This window comes from Carcharhinus amblyrhynchos, chromosome 2 (assembly GCF_965287045.1).
Source record: "Carcharhinus amblyrhynchos chromosome 2, sCarAmb.v2.hapA, whole genome shotgun sequence".
In the NCBI taxonomy this organism is placed as follows: Eukaryota; Metazoa; Chordata; class Chondrichthyes; order Carcharhiniformes; family Carcharhinidae; genus Carcharhinus; species Carcharhinus amblyrhynchos.
Window position 1 is genome coordinate 121,650,145 of NC_137325.1, and position 21,059 is coordinate 121,671,203.

At 41.0% G+C, this 21,059-nt stretch overlaps 1 protein-coding gene across 8 annotated transcripts in view; it reads right to left on the bottom strand.

Annotated features, from left to right (window-relative positions):
* The window catches only part of pard3aa (par-3 family cell polarity regulator alpha, a), an 800,310-nt gene that overhangs the window by 142,716 nt on the left and 636,535 nt on the right, over window positions 1-21,059 (bottom strand). For 2 of the 8 annotated variants that reach the window (XM_080212226.1, XM_080212219.1), the window contains exon 21: window positions 3,677-3,696. The exons of the other annotated variants lie outside the window; for them this stretch is intronic. In XM_080212226.1, coding sequence (XP_080068352.1) covers window positions 3,677-3,696 — 20 coding nt within the window. The remainder of the gene's footprint in view (window positions 1-3,676; window positions 3,697-21,059) is intronic. 8 annotated transcript variants of the gene reach the window in all.

Consider the following 21,059-nt stretch of genomic DNA (forward strand, 5'->3'; position numbering starts at 1 on the left):
TCCTCAACTCCGTTCTAAACTGCGCCCCCCTTATCTTAAGGCTGTGCCCTCTAGTCCTGCTGTCCTTTCTGAGCGGGAAGAATCTCTCTACCTCTACCCTATCCATCCCCTTCATTATCTTATACGTCTCTATAAGATCCCCCCTCATCCTTCTAAACTCCAACGAGTACAAACCCAGTCTATTCAGCCTCTCTTCATAGTCCAACCCCCTCATCTCCGGTATCAGCCTGGTTAGATTCTCTCTTATCAGAGATGGTCAAGGCCTGGCACTTGTGTGGCGTGCAAGTTACTTGCTACTTATCAGTCCAAGCCTGAATGTATCTAGGTGTTGCTGCGCATAGACACAGACTGCTTCAGTAGCAGAGGAAACACAAACGGAACTGAACATTTTATGCAACCATTGGGGAGGCAGTGCTGCAGTGGTATTATCACTAGATCAGTAAGCCGAAGATCTAGAGCAAGATCTGAGATCTGGGTTCAAATTCCAGCATGGCAAATTGTTTGATTTGTATGCAATAAAAATCTGGAATCAAAGTTTGAAGATGACCATGAAACCATCGTCAATTGTTGTAAAAACCCATCTGGTTCGCTAATGTTCCTTAGGGGAGGAAATGTGTCATCCTTACCTGGTCTGGCCTACATGTGACTCCAGATCCATAGTCATGTGCTTGACATGCAAATGTCCTCTGAAATAGAGGGCAGTTAGGGATGGGCGATAAATGCTGCCCCACTCAGTGATGCTCATGTCCCGTAAAATGAATTTAAAAAAAGAACATTCCCACTTCTGATGTTACGATACATGGAAACAACAGAAGTTGGTTGACTTCAAATAGTGGAGAGATCCCCCGCCCCCCCCAATTCCCATTGACTTCAGTTTTCCTAGGGCTCCATGATGCTACACTTGGTCAAATGCTGCTTTGATATCAAGTATAGTCTTTCTCGCTGCTATTCTTGAATTTAGCTCCTTTGTCCACGTGTGGATCAATGCTGCAATGGTGTCTGGAGCCGAGTGGCTGTGGCAGAACCTAAACCAAACAACAGTAAGCAGGGTACTGCTGCGAATATGTTGCTCGATAGCACTGTCGATGCTACCTTCCATTGTCTTGCTTGTTACACCAAGGAATGTCACAAATGCAATACAAATCGTCATGCAATTAGAATTTACTGTTGGTACGTAGCAAGTTCAGAGATTAACGGCAGAGCATGATGGGAACACAGGAAAAAGAATGTTAGTTATAGCAAGAAAGGATTGGCAATGTGGTACAATTGAATGGAAAGGACAGCATTTCAAAAACCTCAGTTACTCTTATCCTCTGGGAAGATTCCTGTGAAGTGAGATAAAACTCACTAAAGGACCTGCTGTACCACTCAAACATAAAACAAAATAGATGAACCAATCACATACGAGACATAAATAGACAGAAGCAAGAACGTGACAAAGATGATGACTCTGATGACGGTACATAAACACTATAACTTTTATAGTAATGTCTCAAGGTGCTTCAAAGGAGTAGCATCAGATACAACTGATACTGAGTCACAAAAGCACATATTAGTGCAGATGACCTAAAGCTTGGTGAAAGAAGTATGTTTTAAAGAGTGTCTTAAACGAGTAAAGCAAACAGAGATGGAGACATTAAGGAAGGGAAATCCCTACACCTAAGAGCACAGCTGCCGATGCTGGAGTAATTATTATTGAAGATGTAACATCTGTGGAGTGAAAAACTCTCCCAAAGAGTCATGTTGGGCTCGAAATGTTAACTCCTGTTTCTCATTCTGTGAATGCTACCCGACCTTTCACCAGCACTTTCTGCTACTATTTCAGATTTCCATCATCTGCAGTGTTTTGGTTGTATTTTAGTATTTTGGATAATGTTAAGTTTAGAGGGTACAAAGAAGATCTACCAGGATGTTGTCTGGTATGGAGGACCTTTGCTATGAGAAACTTGGTTTGTTCTCACTGGAACGTTAGAGGTTGAGGGGTGACCTGATAGAAGTCCACAAGATTATGAGGAGCATGGACAGAGTGGACAGTCAGATGCTTTTTTCCGGGTGAGAGAGTCAATTACCAGGGGGCATAGCTTTAAGGAGCAAAGGGCAAGGTTTAAAGGAGATCTACAAGGTAGGTTTTTTACTCAAAGGGTGGTGGATGCCTGGAACTCGCTGCCAGGGGAGGTAGTGGAAGCAGATACGATAGTAAGTTTTAAGGGGCATCTTGACAAACACATGAATATGACGGGAATAGAGGGATACGGTCCTTGGAAAAGTAGGGGGTTTTAGTTCAGTTGGGCAGCATGGTTGGTGCAGACTTGGAGGGCTGAAGGGCCTGTTCCTGTGCTGTAATTTTCTTTGCTCTTTGTTCGAAAAGCTGAAAGATTAGTGTTGGAATAGTCAAGTCTAAAGGTGATGAGGGTTCAGAGATAGTTGAGCTGAGGCTGAAGTGAAGTCAGACAATGTTACAGTGCTGGAAATAAGCTGATAGCATGGATATGTATTGGAAGCTCATCTCAGGTCAAGTGTGACACCAAGGCTGTGAATGACAGGTTCAGCCTCTTATAGTTGCAATTGCTTCAGTGGGATAGTGGTGGAACAGTGGTTAGCACTGTTGCCTCTCAGTACCAGGGAACCTGGGTTCGATCCCTGGCTTGGGTCACTGTCTGTGCAGAGTCTGCACGTTCTCCCTGTATCTATGTGGGTGTACTCCAGTTTCCTCCCAGTCTGAAATATTTGCTGGTTAGGTGCATTGGCCATGCTAAATTCTCCCTCAGTGTACCTGATCAGGTGCTGGAGTCTGGCGACTAGGCGATTTTCACAGTAACTTCATTGCAGTGTTAATGTAAGCCTACTTGTGATACTAATAAACTTTACCTACATGGAGCTATTGGTTCAGGAATGGAGTACATTGTGAGGACTGAAGAAAATGGCTTTGGTTTTCCCAAAGTACAGTTGGAAAAATATTTCTTATTCAGTACTGAATGTTAGACAAGCAGCCTAATGATGGAGAGTTAGTTGGAAGGTTGACGTAGGTGGTGAGGTAAAACATGCATAATGGAAATTAACTGTGTTTTTAGAAACTATCGCATGTAGATAAGAAATGAGAGATGGCCCCAGATGGATATATGAAGGATACCAGCAGTAATTGCAGAAGTGGGAAGAGGAGTCATTGTAGATGATTCACTGGCTATCACTGAATAGATAGTCTTCAAATCCAGTTGGATGACAGTAAGAGTGACAATGGAGGAAAATGCTTACAGTCAACTCTGCCAAAGGCTACAGAAAGGTTAAAAAAGCTGAAGAGAGATGGTTTACCGCCATCATAAACACAAAGGATACCTTTACAAAAGCCACTTTGGCATGGTGACCAGGGGTTGTAAACCAAATTGGAGCACTCCAAAATGGAATGATGGGAAAGATGGATAGGTAATGACAGGTGCAGGTAAGATAGGGGATAAACTAGAGAAACATGCAAGGGCAGGGCTATGACAGGAATAGAGCGGCCAGGTGGCCTGGGGAAAGGAGAGAAGGAACAGAGACAGCTAATTGGATCATCCTAGCTTAGAGACAAAGACACATCCATGAACACCTTGCACTTGTTGGAGCTGGGGGAGTGGAGAGGAGATAAGGCAGAAGGATTTAAGAAGACAGTTTGCAATTGAGAAAATAAACCAGGGTTTACCTTTATATTCCGGGATGATCCTGGTTTAGAGAGCAGCAACAAAAGAATAAACAGAATAGAAAATGACATATCAAAATAAAAATCAAAAGTGGACATAAAAATAAATAAGAGCAATGTCTGGCTAAGGCAGCAAATATTTGGATTTGGCAGTAACAGGACAGGAGAAACCCATCTGGCAAAAAGAGAAACACAATATTGCAGTCCTGTCGCAGTTCAGTAGCAGAACTCTCACTTTTGACTTATAACGTCGTGACTTTAAGGCCCAATCCAGAGTTTCAAACACCTAATGTCGACTGATCTCTCAGTGCTGTTACTGGAAAGCACTACACTGTTGGAGGAGCCACTTTTTGGATGAAACATCAAACAAGACCCCATCTGTCCACTCAAGCGGACATGAAAGATTCCCAAGAGCAAGGAAATTAATTCTTCAACCAATAACCCAATAACAGTAGAAGAGATTATCTCATCATTAACTCATTGCTGTTGCATTTCTCAACATTACAACAATGACTATGCTTCAAAAAGAAAGTACAATTCAGAGAGATGCAAAACAGGCTGTGGGTTCACTATCCCCAGTCCAACACTATCGCACACAGTTAAAATAAACTCCGAAGAATATTAAAGGACATGGAAAGCACTTGGGAAAGTGGCATTAGACCAAATGACGCATGTGCAAAAATCCCAGCATGGTTTTGATAAGCTGAATGGCCCCTTTCTTTGCTGCAACAATACATATGTGATTGCATGTAAACTGATTCCACTTTTAGCTGACCCTAATCATCATTTATTTATTCGTGTTTCATAAAACAGCACCAGCCAAATTTTGAAGTTACCAAGTAGAGACCACAGGCGCAAGGAATCATGGAATCGACAAAATATTTATATTGAGAAGTATTCTGGGTTTGGTGGAACTGGAGGAAAAAACTTTTAAATGCTCTGAATCCAAATAACTGATAGAGAGCATTGATAAAAGTAGGAAAAGAAATCAAAGCAATTATATAATGCAATGTAACATTGTATAAAAGCAGGGTCAGCTTTTCATATGTTGCTTAACAACAGGAATGGAACAAGAATATATCCTTTCACTAGTGCACATAAAATTGACAAATAATTAATTCATAGCTCATTTCATGAAAAAGATAAAGTTATTCCACATATCTGGTTCCTGAACTTGCTTTAAGCTTTATCCATAGCTAAACACAGTTTTCAGAATACAAATGGGGTGGTAAAGTGAAGAAGCAGTAAGAGGAATTCACAGTTACACTCACAGGAAAATGGGCATCTTTGGAAAAATGGTCACCTGATGTATCTTTGGTTATCAGGTCTCCCACTGACTATAGAAGAGGCAGTGCCACTGAATTCCGTGCTTGGAGGGGAACTTGCAGTTTCCAGGCATCTTCTGCCCTTGTCCTTCTAGGTGGTGGAGGTCAAGGGTTTGGAAGGAACTGTCTAAGGAGCCTTCATGAGTTGCTGCAGTGCATCTTGTAGATGGTACACACTGCTGCCATTGTGCGTTGGTGGTGGACAGGGTGAATGTTGAAGATGGGGGACGGGGCGCTAATCAAGTGGGCTGCTTTGTCTGGAATGGTGATGAGCTTCGAGTATTGCAGGAGCTACGTTTAGTTTTGATCAAGTAGATGCTGTGAAATGATGTCCACTGGCAGAAGGCATGGAATTAATATAATTGGCACAAGGTCAAGGTTGCCGGGGGGGGGGCGTAGTGGTGGAATTAAGGAGCAATATTTTTACTCTGAGTCATGATAATCTAGAATGCACTATATTAAGCAAACTGGTGGAATCAGTTTAGATAGCATATCCAAAAAAGGAATTGGGTGTTCACTTGAAGAAGAAAAATTTGCAGCACTATAGGCAAAAAGCTGGGACCAAATAGAGATTCTTTCAAAGAGCATCAAAGCAATTGGCTGAATGGCCTGCTGCTATGCTGTAACATCCTATGATTCTTGCTTAGTTGAGATGTTCTAATAAAAATAGAATTTAATTTCACCTCAGCCACGACTTCAAGCACTTCAAAGACCACTCTCCTTCCCTGGCATGTGCACGTATGTGCATTTACTCCACCTCCTTTTCTTTTGTTCTGTTCCTTGACGCCTGCTGTTAATTTGTAGCATCTTCCAATTCTGACAAAGGCCCCACATCTGAAACATTAACTCATCTGTTCCCTCCACAGAGATCTGCTGTGTTGCCAACATTTTCTGTTTTTTTTCAGCTTTCCAGAGCCTGTCATTTTTTAAAAATTCTGCTTTGGTTTGGAATGCATTGAATTTGTACCCAGCACCGAAGGAAGGAAAGGAACAGGTATGGAAGGGATGTGGACAATAAGGAGACTACTGGTGCTAATGATTAAAGTATGTTCTACCAAGGGAGAAGAGGAGGAGAAAGAGTAAAAAGAAGTTTTAATTCATTCAAGGGATGTGGGCCTCGCTGGCTAGGCCAGCATTCATTGCCCATCTCTAATTGCCCTTGAGATAACAGAGCATCTGTTGGACACATGCTGGGGGGGTGGGGAAGTGGGCACGAAGGAATACACTGAGGACACTTACAGGAAATCTGTGTTTTTTGTATCATTCACAGATCTTCCATTTGCATAATTTATTCAAAAATAGGGACTGAAACGATTTCCCCTGTCCTTGGTCCCCAGAAATTTGTCAGAAAATGCTGCAAAAACATTGAACAATTTGCCACAAGACTAACCTAAACTGCGCTCCTCCAATTTAACAAGACTATAAAATTTAAGATAATTCGAAGCTGGGAGACAGTATTGGGGGCTACAGGGATAAGGGGAGGAGTGTTCCAGTATTTAGCAGCCTTCCTGCGGACTGCCAAAGAGTGAGCCACTGAAAGGGAAGTTGTGAAATGATGCAGTTACTGGGCTGCACCTGCTAATTATTTCAAACATTAACTGCAGCAAATGGCCAAGAGGGGCAGTTTCTTGTTATAATTGGTAGTAATGGAATTAATTTAAAACATTCGACATTCGTTGATTGATATTATTCAATTAACACAAGTTGCTGATTGATATTGCATCATCAGTGGCCCAGAGTTTGCTGAAAAAAATTTGGATTTAATTTTTTTTTAATGGGATGTGGGTGTCTGCTGGTTAGGCCAGCATTTACTGCCCATTCCCAACTGTCCTGAAGAACATGATGGTGTGCTGCCTTTTAGTCCACTGCACTCCACATGCTGTAGGAATCTTACACAGTGCTCTTTGAAAGCCCTCACCTCATCTCGAATTCAGATCTTTTGTCCATGTTTAGGATTGAGGGAGCTGGGACTCTTTTCCCTGGAGAGACGAAGGTTGAGAGGCGACCTGATAGAAGTTTATAAAATGTTGAGAGGAATAGATAGGGTGGATTCTCAGAGGCTATTTCCCCGGGTTGAAATGGTCGCTACGAGAGGACACAGATTGAAGGTGCGGGGAGGCAAGTACAGAAGTGATGTTAGGGGTAAGTTTTTCACTCAGAGGGTGGTGAGTGAATGGAATCGGCTGCCGTCAGTGGTGGTGGAGGCGAACTCGCTGGGGTCTTTTAAAAGACTTCTGGATGAGTATATGGGGTTTTATGGGATTGGGGGTTATAGATAGGTCTATAGATTGGTAGGTGTTGATGTGATCGGCGCAACTCGTGGGCCGAAGGGCCTGTTTGTGCTGTAGTGTTCTATGTTCTATGTTTCAACAAAGAGATTTTGTAATGAGATTTTGGCAAGGTGTAAAAGTAACAGGATGTTGTGGTGGGAGATTTTAACTTCCCTTATACTGACTGAGGGCAATCAATATCTGGCATGTGGGAAGCTTTCAAGTGTAACTTGATAGGGATTCAGGGCTGGCACATTCCTGTAAGGATGAAGGATAAATATGGGAAGTTCTGCAAACCTTGGATAAAGAGAGATATTGTGAGCCTACTCAAAGAAAAAAGGAAGCATTTGTCAAGGCTGGGAACACACAAAGCAAGTGTGGAATAGAAGAAAAGTAGAAAGAAACTGGAGGGCTAAAAGGGGTCACAAAAAAGCATTAACCAGTAGAATTAAGGAAAATCCCAAGGCTTTTTATACATACATAAAGATTAAGAGGAGTAGCTAAGGAGAGAGTTGGTCCACTCAAGGACAGGGGAGGGAATCTATATGTGGAGCCAGAGCAAATGGGTGAGGTATTAAATGAGTACTTTGCGTCAGTATTCATCAAAGAGAAGGACTTGGTAGATGATGAGTCTGGGTAAGGGTGTGTAGACAGTTTGAGTCACGTTGAGATCAAAAAAGGAGGTATGGGGCTCTTGAGAAACATTAAGGTAGACTAGTCCGCAGGGCCTGATGGGATGTACCCCAGAATACTGAGAGGGGCAAGGGAGGAAATTGCTGGGGCCTTGAGAGAAATCTTTGTATCCTCACTGGCTACAGGGGAGGTATGATGTAGAGATGCCAGCGTTGGACTGGGTTAAGCAGAGTAAGAAGTCTCACAACACCAGGTTAAAGTCCGTTTCTTGCACCTTTGTAGAAACTTGATGTCTGTGTCGATATGCGCAATCTTCTTGGAGATCCTCTCCACTTGGAGCTGGCAGTTTGGTGTTGAGACTTCTTGTTGTACAGGGGAGGTCCCAGAGGATTGGAGAATAGCCAATGTTGTTCCTTTGTTTAAGAAGGGTAGCAAGAATAATCCAGGTAATTACAGGTCAGTGAGCTTTACATCAGTGGTAGGGAAATTATTGGAGCAAATTCTTCGAGACAGAATTTATTCCCGCTTGGAAATAAATGGGCGTATTAGCGAGGGGCAACATGGCTTTGTGAGGGGGAAGTCGTGCCTCACTAACTTGATCAAGTTTTTCGAGGAAGTGATGAAGATGATTGATGATGGTAGGGTAGTGGATGTTGTCTAAATGGACCATTTAGACTTCACTAAGGCCTTTGACAAGGTCCGTCATGGCATCCTGGTACAGAAGGTGAAGTCGCATAGGATGAGCTGGCAATATGGATGCAAAACTGGCTCGGTCATAGAAGACAGAGGGTAGCAGTGGAAGGGTACATTTCTGAATGGAGGGCTTGTCAAGTAGTGTTCCTCAAGGTTCAATGCTGGGATCTTTGCTGTTTGTTTTATATATGTATATGATTTGGAGGAAAATGCAACTGGATTGATTAGTAAGTTTGCGGACAACACAAAAGTTGGTGAATTTGTGGATAGTGATGAGGACCAGCAGGATATAGATGGGTTGAGAACTTGGGCAGAGAGATGGCAGATGGAGTGTAATCTGGACAAATGTGAGGTAATGCATTTTGGAAGGTCTAATACAGATAGGAAATATACAGTATATGGCAGAACCCTTAAGAGTATTGGTAGGCAGAGGGATCTGGATGTATAGGTACACAGATCACTGAAAGTGGCAATGCAAGTGGAGAAAGTAGTCAAGAAGGCATATGGCATGCTTGCTTTCATCGGCCAGGGCACTGAGTTTAAAAATTGGCAAGTCATGTTGCAGCTTTATAGAACCTTAGTTAAGCCGCACTTGGAATACAGTGTTCAATTCTGGTCATCACACTATCAAAAGGATGTGGAGGCTTTGGAGAGAATACAGAAACGAGTTACTAGAATGTTACCTGGTATGGAGGCATTAGGTATGAAGAGAGGTTGGAGAAACTTGGTTTGTTCTCACTGGAACGACGGAGGTTGACAGGGGATCTAATAGAACATAGAACACTACAGCACAAACAGGCCCTTCAGCCCACAAGTTGCGCCGATCATATCCATACCTACCAGGCCATAGAACTATCTGTAACTCCCAATCCCATTAAATCCCATGTACTCATCCAAAAGTCTCTTAAAAGACCCCAGTACCACCACTGACGGCAGCCGATTCTACTCACTCACCACCCTCTTGAGTGAAAAACTTACCCCTGACATCTCCTCTGTACCTGCTCCCCAGCACCTTAAACCTGTGTCCTCTTGTAGCGATCATTTCAGCCCTGGGAAATAGCCTCCGAGAATCCACCCTATCTATTCCTCTCAACATCTTATAAACCTCTATCAGGTCGCCTCTCAACCTTCGTTTCTCCAGGTAGAAGAGACCTAGCTCCCTCAACCTATCTTCATAAGGCATGCCTCCCAATCCAGGCAACATCCTTGTAAATCTCCACTGCACCCTCTCAATAGCTTCCACATCCTTCCTGTAGTGAGGTGACCAGAACTGCACACAGTACTCCAAGTGGGGTCTGACAAGCGTCTTACAAAGTTGCAGCATTACCTCCCAACTCCTAAACTCAATCCCTCGATTAATGAAGGCCAGTACACCATACGCCTTCTTGACCACATCCTCCACCTGCGAGGCCGATTTAAGAGTCCTATGGGCCAGGACCCCAAGATCCTTCTGCTCCTCAACACCGCTAAGACTCCTACCCTTGATATTGTACTCCTTCATCCCATTGGTCCTGCCAAAATGGACCACTACACATTTATCCGTGTTGAAGTCCATCTGCCACTTCTCCGCCCAGTCTTGCATCCTATCTATGTCACGCTGCAACTTTTGACATCCCTCCAGACTATCCACAACACCACCAACCTTTGTATCGTCGGCGAACTTACTAACCCATCCCTCCACTTCCTCATCCAGATCGGTTATGAAAATGACAAAACGAAAATGAAGTTTACACAATTATGAGGAGTATGGACAGAGTGGACAGTCAGAAGCTTTTTCCCAGGGTGGAAGAGTCAATAGGGCACAGGTTTAAGGTGAGAGGGGCAAGGTTTAAAAGGAGATGTATGAGACAGATTTTTTACGCAGAGTGTAGTGCGTCCTGGAACTCGTTGCTGGGGGAGGTAGTGGAAGCGGATATGGTAGTGACTTTAAGGGGCATCTTGACAATTACATGAATAGGATGGGATTAGAGGGATATGGTTCCCGGAAGGGTAGGGGGTTTTAGGCAAGTCAGGCAGCATGGTCGGTGCAGGCTTGGAGGGCCGAAGGGCCTGTTCCTGTGCTGTAATTGTCTTTGTTCTTTGAATATCTCCAAGTTCCCGGATGATTTGCTAGTCACCCAAGAAGCAATTTACCTTCAACAAGTGATACATATGCATGAAAGTAACTGACTTGGAAACTGTCACATTTGAAAACCTGACTGAAATAGCCAATGAGAATTGATGGACATTGATCGCAGAAATTTGTCAACACACCAGTAAAGGGAGCAAATATACACAACACAATTCAGAAGTTTGAAATATGAGTTCCCTGCAGTCGCCACAATTGTACACTAACTACCAATTAAACTCTCCATAGAAAGTTAGAGTTGCTAGTTAATAGTGCAAGTATCTTTTTAATCAGGAGATTGGTGTTTCTTCAATTCCATCAACCTCTCCAGCCCAATAAGGGAACAACTGAAACTAGGAATCTCAATCTTAAAGATAGTAAATGGCTGTGAAAACTTTTTAAAACTTAAAAATCAAAATTTTATTTTCTGCTCACCTTTTCTTTGTGTCTCTTCCACCCCTTAATCTAATCTGAATTCCTCTTTATTTCTTGTTCAGTGTCTATTTTGACTTTAATCTATTCTACTTCCCTTGTTAGTCATGGCTCTCACTCTCTCTCCATCCTCAAATCTCATTGGCTAAAGAGACATACAGTTTATCCCATCATTCACAGGTCTCAGATACCTTGGCTGCACAGCAATTAGCTGATTCATCAAGCAACTATGAAGGCAAAACCATTGGAGGTAAAGGGCGAGGAAGAAAGTTCAACTCACAGGGCAAGCTTCAGCAAATTCTGGGCCGGTGTATTCTAAAATAACAAGCAGCCATTTTTGCAAGAAAATGGATCAATTCATTATGTCAAATGCTGAAGATTGCTTTACAATACCAAATGAACTCTAGCCCAGTTACTAAAACAGAAGTGGCATTTTAGGCACATACCAAGCAATATCAGATCAACATTCCACTCGGGAGTTCATGCAACGTCATCATTTAATCTTCCAAAGTCTTCAATTTAACAATGCCATATACGTCACAGAAATAGTTTGAAAATCAAGAACTTGCAATGGTTCTAGACAAGAATACATTTATGCATACATACTGGATAACTTAAAAGTTTTCCAAGGATTACTGAGAAAAACCTCACAAGCATGGTTCGATCCAACATTTGGCCAACTACTAATAACCGCACATCACTCAAAATAAAGTTGAAATAACAATCTCATTCCCATTATCTGGGCGGCCCAAAAGACTCATTTTGCAATTATTGGCTTTCTCCGGTTTGACGCACTCATTGTTAAGAGACACAATAAAGTAAATTGCAACATTCCATTCAGCACGTGAAGTGAAAGGAAGAATAATACCATTACCATCTATGACTGAATAGCTATGATGATAATGGCTGCGAGTAATTGGGCTCCAAGCAGCTTGAATTATCAGGGGTCTACTGTTACATTTCTATTAGTTTCTTTTGTTAGAACTACACCATTGCAAGGGCGACACAATCATTCGAAGCAGATCACATTACACGACACACACATTTTATGCACTCTACATGGTTTAACAAAATCTGTGTTCTCAAGCACAGAGCCATTTAATATGCATGTGTAGTAACACAAGCAATAACGTCCAACTTCATTGTTGTTGGAAAAAGTGATCCAGTTTTATACCTGTTAATGCAGAACTGCATTTATGTGCGCACTGTACAAATAAAATTTTATTTTGGGACAATAAGGTATCACTGCTATAAAGAAAGGTCATAGGCCTGAATGTTAACTGTGTCTCCCTCTACCAATGCTGCCTGAGCTGCTGCACATTTTCAGCATTTTCCAATTAATTTTATAGTTCAGATTTCCAGCATCCAAAGCATTTTTCTTTCTGTATGAAGACATCTGGTGCAATAATTAAATTCAAGTGCAAATTAATCTTCATTTCGTGACATTGCATTACATCACTCAAGTTGAATAAATTTTGTTTCTCAACTGCTCCATGCGGGTAACCATACCTATAAACATCATCAAGGGCACGATGCCTTCCCCAATAAAAAAATACATACAGCTGTTAATAAGCAACATCTCTCCCACACAACACATCAACTCAGAAACACTGAAAGGTTACTTGTTGTTAGAAGCTCTCACTGACAAAAATCCCCAACAAATTTACAAACAATTATTGCAGGAATTTAAACCACTTGCTGATTCTACATTGCGTCATTGAACCTATTCTGCATAATCAGCAATTTACCAACTCATTAGAAACGGCACACAGTGGTTAACATTGTTGCCTCACAGCGCCAGTACTCAGATTCAATTCCAGCCTTGGGTCACTGTCTGTGTGGAGGCTGCACATTCTTCCCATATCTGCATGGGCTTCTTCTGGATGCTCTGATTTCCTCCCACCATCTGAAAGACATGCTGGTTAGGTGCATTGGTCATGCTAAATTCTCCACCAGTGTACCCGAACAGGCACCAGAGTGCAACGACTAGGGGATTTTTTTTTTACAGTAACTCCATTGCAGTGTTAATGTAAGCCTATTTGTGACTAATAAGTTAACTTTACTTTTAAACCCATTATAAAACAAATACTATCGTGGCAGCCAATGTTCCTACTTACAAAATCTGTGTCGTCTGGAATGTGAATGCTATTCCTACCCATTGGCTTTTTCAATATTTGTGTTTGGGATACAGACTGCAGAGTATTTCCTGTAATATTTGCAAAATATTAGTGAATAGCTGCATTCAAAATGCTGATTGATTTTTAGACCAGCAACAGATATGTTCTATTTAGAACTATAACAACCTCCAAACCTTTCAATTTTCAGCACTTCATTCAAGTCTGGATAAATGGCATGCATGACTATCAAGAATATTCAAACACTGCCAGTACTCCAACATTCTTGAGAGACAGGTTTCCAGACTCCAAGAGGGCCTTCACATCTCACTGCTGACCATAACTTATGTACGTTTTATTTCAGTCACCCAAAATATTCATTGCACACTGTGTTTGCATTTAATTTCCCTGATGCCACAGGTGATAAGACTTCATGGTATCTCAGAAAATAACGGCATTGAAGTTTCAATGTTTATACCTCACTTAGCTTTCACTGCTATAATATAAAGCTATTATGCTAATAGCTGATATGATCTGCTATCACTGACGATGTGTCACCAGCACAGAGAGAGAAATGCCTCTGGAAGCAGCTGAGAGTTCATCTGTCCTTATACATAATTGTACATAGTTAATAAATGTTTGAGGGTTCTTGCACACCTTATTTCCAGTAATCTCTATTAACACACCCTGGGACTGTTTCTGATAGTACTTCAATTAGCCAGTGTAGCTCAACACATTTTCCAGTCCCTACTTCCTGTTTGGTTACTGAGCAAGTGCCTTGTTACTCTCTCCCCACTTTCCACACCACAAACAATAAAACAATGCCAGGCTACAATAGTTTGATATGGCTCCACATGAAGACTAGAAACTATAAATTATTAAATTATAGGAGCTGCTATGCCTAAAAAGCTACTCTGCACATTTTATTTATTATTTCATAGCTGAAAGAATGGAGATTTGTGTGGTTGGGCTCCTGACTACCATGTTTTATTGAGCAGTGGAACTACAGCTACAATCTCAGCAGGGCAGAAAAAGCCAAGAGGGGCAGTAATTCTGAACCATCACTTCCAATCACATTTATTTCTAATAGAAGTGCTGTAAATTTCTTGAGCACAGCAAGCTGAACATTAGGAAGTAGCTGGAAAGATCGTCCCTTAAGGCTACAGTAGATTTTTCACCCCTCACTCAAAACAAAGCTGAATTAAAGGCTGCACTGGCATTATTTTTTTCTCTGACAACAACTTGTATTTATAGAGCACCTTTAATGTAGTAAATTACAATGGTGACTAGATTTTGAAAGTACCTCATTGTCTGTAAAACGTTTAGGGCACTATAAAAATGCCGAGCCTTTCATCAAAACATCCCAGGGGCGAACCACGAAGGTGTGACCAAATAAAATGTAAAAGCAAGCCACACAAAATGTTAGAATTGATGGTCAAAAACTTAATCTTTTTCTTTATTTTGTTTTTGAGCCAGGTAGATAATAAATTAAGGCATCATAAAAGTTACAAATGATACTCAACCCCAAAGACAAAATAAAGGAACCCTTCTCTCTCGAAGTTTCTCAGTATAGTTGGAGACAGAAACATGAAGATCAATTGTGCATAAGCAACAGTACAGCAGGGTATTTAAGCATGTATTCAACAGATTTAATTCACATACTGTGGATGGCCATTGTTCACTCTTTCCCACCACACCCCCCTCCCTTTCAATCATAGAAATGCTTAACTTCAACTTAAAGCCTATTGACAGTAGTCGAATTGGACACCATTCTACTTCTGAGATGTCAAGAAGCACTACGAACTCTGAGAAAACTAGTTTTAATATATTTTATAAGGGCGTAACAAAGCATACGGAATAGTTTGGCTTTTAAACAGAGACAGAATATGAAGTGAGGAAGTTATGGTAAAACTTTATAGACAGTGGTTAGGCCTCAGCTGGAGATCTGTAGACAATTCTGGCATCACGCTGTGGGAAAGATGACCAAATCGCGGAGAGGCTGCTGGAATTTAATAGAATCAGACCAATGATAAGGGATATCATCTATCTGGAGAGATCAAGGCTTCTTCTCCTTGGACCAGAGAAGGTTGAGGGCAAATTTCTTAGAATTCACCAAAATGAAGGAGGATTTGTATATGGGGAGAAGCTGTTCTCACTGTTAGCAGAAGGCATATTTACGATAATTCACAAAATAGCAAGAGGAAAAATGAGGAGAACTTATTTTTGATGCAGCAAGTTGTGATGGTCAGGAATGTACTATCTGAAAGTGTGGCAGAAGCATTGTCAATAGAAACTTTCAAAATGGAATTTACTCAGAAAAGAAACATTGAAAAGAACTACCCTGCAGAATTGAGCTGAATAATCCCTTCTGTGCTGCATGATTCTAAGATCCATCTGTGTCTATAATTTAAGTTGACATACGGTTTCACTGGGGATATTTGAAGGTGCACAAATAGTAAATCAGATTGCATCCGTGATCCCATTCATACATTCACAAGCATCACTTTTGCTTTGGTTTGGCGGACAAGATTGGGAGAAGTTACAAGATGGTGAGAGAAAAAGATTAATGGCTTCATTTGCAAACACATTAATGCAGTATTTGTCCAAGGATAAAACTAGCTCCTACACAACAGAGGAAGAGACATTCACTGACTCATTAATGGGTCTGTATTTTGCCAATTTGCTTGTGGAATGCTTTCTGCAATGTTCTACTTTTTTTTAAATAAAGCAACCCAAACTATACATTTAGACAAGAGATTGGGCCGAATATCATTGTAACGACAGGATTTGACTGCAGATCAACAATCTACACTCATAACTTTCCATTATGCTGAGCTGTAGTTCTTAGAGAAATTATACTCTTAACATTATTTTACATTATAAACTTAGGTTCAGCATACTTAATGAACACACCAAGTATTTACTGTACATGAAAAGCACAATAAATGATCCAGTGAAGTGTAGAATTACACATCAGTAGGATTGACTTAATTATCAGGTCAATGAATTTAAATAGCATCAACTGTATTTGACAGCTGTAATTCGTCAAAGCGACAAACACCAGCACACTTCAAATGTTCACTGCATTTCACTTTGCAATCTCAATTTTTCCGATCCAACTTATTCCATTTAATGTCTAATTTAAAAGTTTTTTTTTCACAAAATTGTAGATCTTGGCCAAACTTGATTAGAAATAAGGAACCAAGTTGTACATTAGAGAGAATATGACTGCCTCGCATTGCAGACGAGTTCATCATTGAACAGACAATCACATATTTCTTCAATGTGCTTTCCTTTGCGGAAAAGGAAAAACCTATGACACAAATACAACACCAGGTTTAAGTCCAACTGATTTATTTGATGGTAAACTTGCAAGCTTTTGGGGTTTGCCCCTTCAGTCAGGCCTGACAAAGGGGCAAACCCCGAAAGCTTGCAAGTTTACTATCAAATAAATCAGTTGGACTTAAACCTGGTGTTGTCAGACTTCTTACTGTGTTTACCCCAGTCCAACGCTGGCATCTTCACACCACAAATACAACTGCCAGACTTGCCAGACACAAGATGCAGAAAACATGATAACAAAGATTTTGACATCCTTTAACATTTTCTGACACGTACCAACCGACTCAAAAATAGCTTTCGTACCTGATGCCATCAGACTTTTGAATAGACCTACCTTGCACTAAATTGATCTTTCTCTGCAACCTAGCTATGACTGTAACACTGCATTCTGCACTCTCTGCTTTCCTTTTCCCTTATGTATTCTATGAATGGTATGCTTTGTCTGGAAAGCAATAAAGAAACAATATTTTTCACTGTACACTAATAAGTGTGACAATAAATCAATTCCAATTCAAACAAAAGAAACGTGCAAGAAATGCAATTACTTAACTCAAAATGGGACATTTCATTTGTTTAAATACAAGGGAGGGGGAAGAAAGATATTTTCCATAAATCCTTGAAATATTGCACACCATATCTCATATGTTCTAAGATTATATTTTAAGTTCTTAAATTTAAAGTGTTCGTTCTAAAAAGATGATGGACAGTTTGAGAAGACAGTTTCAACCACCCACATAAAAATAGCAACAGGCAAATTTATTTAACATGAAAACATGGCCGCTTGGTTTTTGCATGATAAAGAAAAATCTAGACAAGAATTATTGATTCATTCCAGTCTCCCTGCTGCTTTAGAAGTGATTGGTGAGCTGAGTGCAAGCAGCAAAATGTAAACCAACAATTTGAAATTCCAGTTCACAGAGCTTGTCCATTCAAGGGACTACAAGGAAGAAATGGCCCTGTCTCTCTCAAACTTATTCACACCTTCAATACACACATAGCAGTCAATCAAACTCAGAATCCCAAAAAACCCAATTTGTTAATTTTTTTTGGACATTTCAACATGATTAGGAAGATCTGATTCAATAATCAATGCCAAACATTTTTCATCAATTGGGTAAATGGATTCCCTCGAATTACATATCCCTGTAACCAGAGCTAAGATGTTAATATAGCTTGGATTTTAATGTCTCATCCTATAGCTAGCAGAATTAGCAACACCATCTCTCTGTACTGCAGCTATAAAAGATCCAGTCAATAATCCATCAAGATCATATAATTCCACCTGCGCACCCCTCCCCCCTCCACCCCAACGCCCCTCTCTTTATCCTAGACAAGTCAAATACTTAAACTGAAGACTGCTTGAACTGTACGTGGCATGAAACTTTACAGTCACGGTCGTACAGCTCAGAAAAGGTCCTTTGGCCCATCACGTCTACCACCAAAATTGTGCTCATCAAAATACTTCTTAAAGGTTGTAACATTTCTGGCCTCCTCCACCTTCCCAGGCAGCGCACTCCAGTTTCTCATCACCCACCGAGTGAAAAGATGTTTTCTCAAACTGCCTTGGAATCTCCTGCCCCTTAAACTATGCCCAACTATGTGACTGACCCCTCAACCAAGGGAAATGGCTGCTTCTTAATCATCCAGTATGTACATCTCAATCTTATACACCTCGATTGCTCCCCCCCCTCAACCCTCAGCCTTAACCGCTTAAAAGAAAATAATCCAAGCCTACCCAGTGTCTCCTGATAACTCAAATGTGCCATCCCAGACAACATCCTGGTGAACGTCTTCTGTACTCCCTTTAGTGCAAACACATCCTTTCTATAGTGAGATGACTAACTGCACATAGTACTCCAGCTGTAGCCTAACCAATGCTCTGTACAGCTCCAACATAAACTCCTTGCTTTTAAACTCTGCCCCGACTGGTACAAGCAAGCCTTCTTGACGCAATGCCCCCTTAACTCACTATTCACATGCTCTGCCACCTTTAGGGATTTGTGGACAAGCATCCCAAGATACATCTGTTCCTCTGAGCTTCCTAGTGTCCTATCATTCATTAAATACTCCCTCATCTTGTTTCTTCTCCCAAAGTGCATCAGCTCACATTTATCAGGGTTACCTACCATCTGACCAACCTATCTATATCTTCCTACAACCTTATTCTTCACTAGTAGGTACAGAGGAGATGTCAGGGGTAAGTTTTTCACTGAGGGTGGTGGGTGAGTGGAATCGGCTGCCGTCGGTGGTGGTGGAGGCAAATTCGTTAGGGTCTTTTAAGAGACTTCTGGATGAGTACATGGGACTTAATAGGATTGAGGGTTACAGGTAAGCCAGTAGGTAGAGATATGATCAGCGCAACTTGTGGGCCAAAGGGCCTGTTTGTGCTGTAGTTTTTCTATGATTCTAATCACCCTACCAACGTTCCCCCACATTGTTAAAACAGTGACTACCTACTGACAGAAATAAGCAGAACAGATATGGCTGGGTAACAAGAGATTGGGGTTCTTAACTGTGACCAAGAAGGTGACAAAGACAAGAACATTAGACCTTTTAGTGGGACAGCAACACTGTGGGGGAGGCTAAATGTTGTCATAATATACAGAGGATCAAGGTAAATGGATCTTTTTCTGTTTGCACAGATGTAACTAGTGGGGTGCGACAGGCTTCAATCCTTGGGCCTAAAAGATCTATATGATCTATACTAATGAATTGAATGGAGGAATAGAAGGTACTATAGCCAAATTTTCAGGCGACTCTGAAATAAGTGTTTTAAGTTTAAGTTTATTTATTAGTGCCACAAGTAGGCTTACATTAACACTGCAACTAAGTTACAGTGAAAATCTCCTAGTTGCCACACTCCAACACTTGTTCAGGTACACTGAGGAAGAATTTAGCATGGCCAATGCACTTAATCAGCACGTCTTTCAGACTGTGGGAGGAAACTGAAGCTGCCAGGAGAAACCCATACAGACATGGGGAGAACGTGCAAACTCCACACAGACAGTGACCCAAGTCAGGAATCGAACCAGAGTCCCTGGCGCTGTGAGGCAGCAGTGCTAACCACTGTGCCACCATCCCACTCTGTAGGATAGTAAGTGGTTTTAGGATAATGGGTAGAAGTGGTAAGTTGCAATAATGAAATAAGAAATTTATAAATGGATATGCACAAGTTAAGTGAATGGGACAAAATCTGACAGGATGAGTTTAACATGGATAAATGGGAGGTTACTCATTTTGGTAGGGTAAATACAAAAGCAAATTATTATCCAAATAGAGAGAAACCACGGAGTGTTTCGTGAAGAGTGATCTGTGTGCCCCTGTGTGTGAATCACAGAAAACAATACAGCAGGTAATAAGGAAGGAAATGGGATCGTAGCATTTACATTTACTGAAGTGTTGCTGTTACTGTACAAAATACTAGTAAATCTGCACTTAGAATTTTGTGTACAGTTTTGGTTCCCTTACTTGAAGGGGGATGTAGTTGCTTTGGAGGCGGTTCAGAGGAGGTTCACTCAATTGATTCCAGAAATAAGGGTCGACTTATGAAGAGAGACTGAGCAGGTTAGGCCTATACTCTCTAGAGTTTAGAAGAATGAAAGGAGATCAAAGTAGATACGGAGACGATGTTTCCCCTTGTAGGATGATCTAGAACAAGAGGTCATGGTTTTAGGATAAGGGATGGAGGATTTAAGACAGAGATGAGGAGAAATTACTTCTCTTAAAAGGTCATCACTCTGTGGAATCTATTATCCCAGAGTGTGGTGTTTGCTGGGACATTGAGTAATTTTAAGGAGAGGTGGACAGACTCTTAATAAATAAGGGTTTGAAGGGCTAAGGTGAATGGCAGGAAAGTGGAATTGAGGCTAAAATTAGATCAGCCATGACTGTATTGAATGGCAGAGCAGCATTGAGGGGCTAAATTGCCTATTCCTGTTCCTAGTTTTTATGTTATGTAATTGCATGTTGCACCACATCTATGGTCTTGGAAAAAGATGTTATCTTTCTTAACCGTAATTACAGTAAATGCAAAAACGACTAAGTAATTACAAGACAAAGGATGTTCATTTTAGCATCATAGACTCCCTACAGTAGAAAAGGTGGCCATTCAGCCCACTGACTCTGCACCAATCCCTATTCCCATAACCCCATATATTTAGTTTAGTATTATCACACCAAGTATGGAGCAACCAGCTTGTGAAGGAGAAAATTATTTATATTTAGGAATTTCCAGGGATCACCATTATACCAATAGGTAGGTATTAGCTGCAATGCTTAGTTTTGCAGCAGAGAATGGTTGGAATAACAATACAGTTCACAAGATGCCCATGTTTCTACTGTTATATTTTCCCTTTGTATTCTAAAGCATCCTAGTTAATTTTAATAGAAAGTTACAATTACATTTATGTCACCTCAGGTCTCCTAAAAATATCAAAGTAGCTCATATATAGTGTAATACCTGCCATTAAG